General features: G+C 42.1%; 1 protein-coding gene across 1 annotated transcript in view; it reads right to left on the reverse strand.

Moving 5' to 3' along the window:
* Positions 1-4422, reverse strand: part of rab11al (RAB11a, member RAS oncogene family, like) — a 15102-nt gene extending 10680 nt beyond the window's left edge. The window contains exon 1 of the mRNA XM_005923650.3: positions 4118-4422. Coding sequence (XP_005923712.1) covers positions 4118-4157 — 40 coding nt within the window. The 5' untranslated portion in view covers positions 4158-4422. The remainder of the gene's footprint in view (positions 1-4117) is intronic.
* Between the last annotated feature and the right edge of the window lie 1272 nt (positions 4423-5694).

Genomic DNA, 5694 nt, shown 5'->3' on the forward strand with positions numbered 1-5694 from the left:
CGTGAACACTACAAAACCCAAACATTGACAAATCAAATCTGTGCCAAACAATCAGAATGAAAACGTGAAGAAAGAGACCTCTTCACTGAGCCACTACAAAACTTATGACTGAAAATACGAAATCTTCATACTAATATACAAGATAAGATCAGAGTCAAAGGAAACATTTACGATATATGATTTGATGTTTCAATTTCATGGCTCTGTTTCTTTTTAAAGGTAAAGTGTATTTTTGGCGAATGGCTTCTTGAGGCCCACCTGCAGTACCTTCACTGCCCGTACGTTGGGAATCGCTGCTCAAGTCAAACATTATAAACTGCACTTAAAGCAAAACTGTCAACAGTTGAACCTAAAGAGTTAAATCTTAAAGTCAGCTGAACACCTTTCCAACATTCATTCATCTCCTCTTCTCTTTTTCAAGGTGAAGCTGAAAGTGAAGCTTTCCTCTGTGTCTGTGCTGTAGAGGTGAAAGCAGAGACGGGAGCGCTTGCAGATGATCTATCAGAATTTCCCACAGTGGTCCTTTCTCACATGCCGCACACATCAGTAGACAGTAGGGTGTGCAGAAGGCACCACACATGATGCTGACTTGCTATATGATAACTGCACCACAGTATCTGCTCTACTACTCGCACATCTGAGACTTTGTACTAGCGAGCTGGCAGGTTATAGAGTGGTTAATGTCAGATCTAGCACATTCTTATGCATCGGTCTCTGGTGATATCTAGAAAAGTTCAGAAGTGGTGCAGTGCAAGTGTGAAAACTGCTTCTAACTTCAATGTCTCGTTGGAGAAAATTAGGAACTGAAAACAAGCGAGTCTCAGGCGGAGTCTTAATGATGCGTTTACACCAAACAAGAACACGAACGGAGCCAAACCAACAAAAGTTTAAAAAAATGCTTCATGCTGCACAGGAAAGACAAAAAAATTATCAAAATTGTAGCAGATGTTGGTGAAAAGTGAAAGTCTACTGTAACTCCACTCCAGCTACTGGCAGTACTCTCCTCCTCCTCTTGTTGGCTGTTACGGGTAAATATTTGATCGTCTCCAAAAACCCTCCAGTGACTGTACTTGTGTGAATAACACAAGGCTTCATGTTTGGTGTGAACACACCATTCGGGACACCCTCTCTGTGACATCATGAAGATTGAAGAGTGTTAAAAACAAAAAAAAAACCTGAGAAACTGAGCGTTTTGAAGCCCGAGTCTTTGGCTCACAAGGATTACTGACTTACAGTTTTCAGACACGTGACAGAAAATAAAGAAAAGCATATTAGATCAACTTTCCCACTAAACAGGGTTTCATTTATACTTTAAAAAAAGTGGAACCAGGCATTAACAGGATGTTTGTTTGTTTGTCACTTCCACATTTGTCAGGTGCGTCAATCTGTCAAAAGGAACCTACCACCCCAGCTCACCACTCCTACTCTTAGGTAACAGGAACTTGTTTGGAAAGTTCAAACTGCAATAACCAATCAACCGCTGCATCTGCACTCGCATTTAAGCGATGCTGTTCTTTCAAAAATGAAACCGTGTATTCAAGTTTTACCAGCACGTGACAGGCAGAAGTAGAAACAGCTCCATGTTTTCCTGCCTGAGTTAGATACTCGGGAATAATGACAATTTCGGAAGTACACAAGGACTATGCATCAGAACAGTGCGAGCATCCAAATAAAAAAAAAAAAAGATGACGGTGTTACTCCATTTTGTCTTGCACAAAGGATCTTGGGCGGAGGACAAGAAATCATTATGCAACCTTTTCAAGGCCTCTCTCTGCCAACAGACAGGTAATTCCATGGCTGCGTTACACACCCATTCACTCACCTATTGTTGAGCTCAAATTCCTCCAAAAAAGATATGACAGCCGTCTATTATACTGTACAATCCTGCACCCAGTACATGTGGGAGTGAAGAACGAAGCTAAAATAATACTGAGAACCCGAGTCTGTCTGTTCAGAGACATTAATGAATGTAATGATATCCCCTCGAGCGCCAATACACAGAATAAAATGACTATTATTAGGATTGCCAGGCTTGTTCTTGCCATAAAATGATAGTATTAAAAATACTTTAAAATACTTCTTTATTTCTTTTTTGTTGTTGTTGTGTTTTTTTAAACAGAAGTTAATTTATTGTTTTTAAATGACTGGAAATATGAAAGAAAGGCCTACATTTATGATAACAGACCCCAAACTTAACCTTACATAAGTGAACTAGTCCTGCTTAGATTATCATACACGAAGTTAATGTAGTGTTTAATGCTGAAGGCCAGCAGGATAATTGCTTTTTTCATCAGTATTTTTAAGAAATCAGTGGATGAGATAAGAAAAAGAGAGAATACATATGAAACGTGAACATGAGGTGAAGATGTGAAGTAGCACGAGGTGCAAAGAAAACCCCAGAATTCAGACTCATACGTGTCAAAATGTCTGTGAAAGGATGAGGTGCAGCAGGACAGCAGGACGACTTCCTGTGCCGATGTCTCCGTCAGTATGACAATGCTCATGTGACTCACTGCGAGCTCACCCAACCTGACTCACGCTGTCCAGCAGCAAGGTGCAACAGGAGCTTGTAAGGGGAAGAAGAAAAGAAAGCAGTGCAGTAAAAACCCTTCCCTGGTTTAAGTGGCGGCTGATAAACTTATCAGTGTTCCCACACTGCTGCTCATTATTCAGATAAATTTGGTCACCAAAAACCACGGCTACTCTATCTGAGGAGGGTGAGTCAGCCCGCAAGTCTTTGCTTCCTCGTCCTTGACGAAGAGTTTCTCCGAGGCCCACTCGTGCAGGTATTTCCAGTTCGACAACACGTGCACGGTTGGTCTTCTATATTTAAATAAGCCTGCGAGTGCGTCGTTTATCACGGGCGATGATAAGACAACTTTAAACAATTGGTTCCAGTTACAATGCATTTGGCACTTTGGTGACACAATCTACGAAAGTGTATAAGCTTACAGTTTTGTAAGCTGTGAGTACTTTTAACTCTTCACGCCTTTTAACAGCTCTGCTGGCATTTAAAGCAAGAAATCACATCTAAAAATGTGACATTTTGCTTTGTATGATGTGCCAGCAAACATGAACGTTTGTCCCATCCTCAAATATCAATGTTTGTATTGATTTCTTTGTTACGGCCTTGGTGCCTTTCAGGCAGACAACTTCTAAGGTTATTTAATTTTAAGAAATATATGTTTAAAATCCTATGAACAGCAGCATAAGCACACATGCAGGAAGTGAAGGCCATGCCAATAAAACAGGGGTCATATTTCCTCCTCTTCCTAGAGGTTGGCGGACATTTTGTGCCAATATATACACATATATATGAAAATAAGGATGTGTTGTTAATCTGTTTTTAATCAAGTCTGTCAGACATCTGCAGAGCAGTGACATACACTTTAAATATTATCTGTACACCTGCAGGAAATACAGGATCAGCATTTCCTGCTCATCCTTGGTGGGGTGGGTAGACATTTTGTTCCAATATACAAAACTAAATTGTACTCTTTGAAAATGAAACTGTCTTGTCTGTCTCAGTCATGTCCTCTGTGCCTAATTAAGGCTTTAGAAGTCGAACAGAGCAAAACAAATACAACAAATGAAGCAAAGACTTGTAATTTCAAGGTATCCAGGGAGGAACCAGAGCATATTAGCAACTTTTAGTGATCACAGAAAGGGTGTGATTGTCACACAAAGCGGTTTGGTGAGATTTTCCGAAACTTTGTGTACATTCAGACTCAAGTATTCAGCCCTGACTCTAAGAGACCTCCGAGCCTCATCGTACGATCCCCCTGTTGACCAACGCCGCATCCCAAGACGATTGCATCATAGGCCTGCAAGATGATGACTCCCCGGCAGATGCTGCTTAACGCCATAAATGAGAGCTCTGAGCTGCCTCCCATTCTTCCAATACCACGGCTACGAGTGAGGCTATAAGCCCACTTCATAACTTGGGTTATAACTAAAAGCACTCGAAGTTACAGGTCGATTCAGGTGCCGTCGAGTCGACGTGTGGCTTGCGTCTCCTTTCACCTTGTTGTTAGACACGCCGCTCGGCATCAAATGACAGCCGCTCACAGGTGACGCGAAAGCAGAGCCAGGAGGCTACAGGTTAGCGGCCGCTTACCTTTGAAGAGGTAGTCATACTCGTCTTCTCTGTTGGTCATAGTGTCCCCTCTGCTGTTTTACTCGAAGTCGAACAAACTTCTGGCGTATTCACTTTTACTTCGACAGCGACCCAGCACCCGCTCACGACTCCGACCAGCGATTAGTTGTCACTCCGACGACAGCGAGGCTCGATTCGTGTCACACATGAATAACTGCGAGCACAACTCCGAGCTCGGAAAGTTTCGCCTCCTCTTCCTCACTCTCTGTCACTTGCCATAACCGAAGCTGTGACGTCACGTCGAGTCAGCAGTCCCGCCTCCCGCTCTCTCCCAGTGGTCAATAGCTGCTCGACACCTGTCACGGCCGTTGATGTGATTGGTCCGCTGTGCTGTCGTTCACGATTTAGTTGCCGGTCGTTAACTGGGATGACGTCTGCAGCCCCAAGCCTCAACAGGTAATACCGAGCCCCAGACAAAGGTAACTTTTAAGCAGGCACTGACAGTTGAAGTTTTAGCCTGCAAAAATAACCTTTCCCCCATAGGTATTTAAAATGTTAGTTTAAATAACCAAATCCAGTTCAGTTAAATCCTGTTTTATTTACATCAGCATCTGTCTTCTCAAGATGCCTGTATATTGTAAAGTTAAAATGCTATGATACTACAGAAAGAGTTCTAACAGTCATATAATCCCCTATGAGCATTCACCTGGCAATGGTGGGAAGGAAGAAGTCCCTTTTAACAGGAAGAAACCTCCAGCAGAACCAGGCTGAGGGAGGGGCAGCTATGTGGGTTGGTTGATGAGTGAGAAGAAATGAAGGGGGAGCATGGAGAAAGGTTATTACAGTTCACTAAAACACCTGCAACATACACCATGACATTATGAAATCTTAAGCCTCTATTCCACTCGACTCTGCTTGATTTCGATCGTTTTCCCATTTCATTTTAGTACCAACTCAATCTGTGTGGGGTCATTTGTATGTGACAAAAACACAACAATGTAGGGTGTGGAGGTGATGCTCAGTCTATGGCTTTTTTATTGGTTTTTGTGCAACCATTTCCCTTGTTTGTAGGGTCAAAAATGATGGTTTGGACTTGTGTGAAAGAGTCGGTCTCATGACTCATTCAACGACGACACTGACTGGCCTATCGGAGGCGTGCAGTCTGTAGACGTAACATTTTCGGACTCAGGTTGCTTGGAACCCAAGCCAAGTAGGTGCTAAAAGTCCGTGGTATCAGGTACTAACTCTTAATAAAAATATTTTAACCCCCCCCCCCCAGAAAACTTAGCCGAGTCGAGCTGAGCAGAGCCGAGTAGGTCGTAGTGTAAAAGAGGCATTGAAGAAACTAATTCAGTATTTTCTATATATGGAAGATAATCAAGCCTCATGTTTCAGAGATCCAGTCAGGTACGGCCTTTTGGTTGCAAATATTGCAATTTGTTCTCTGTATAAGTTATTTGAAAGCTTTACTTGTTAAATGCAAATCTACAGATACCTTATATGGTATCATTATTGATAAAACTACAGAAAAGTAACTAAAATAATCTCCAGCTGCAATATTAACATGATATGCTGCATACATTAATCAGTACTTGTGA

The sequence above is a fragment of the Haplochromis burtoni genome, unplaced genomic scaffold (genome assembly GCF_018398535.1).
Source record: "Haplochromis burtoni strain Fernald_Lab_line unplaced genomic scaffold, NCSU_Asbu1 Contig_64, whole genome shotgun sequence".
Classification (NCBI taxonomy): Eukaryota; Metazoa; Chordata; class Actinopteri; order Cichliformes; family Cichlidae; genus Haplochromis; species Haplochromis burtoni.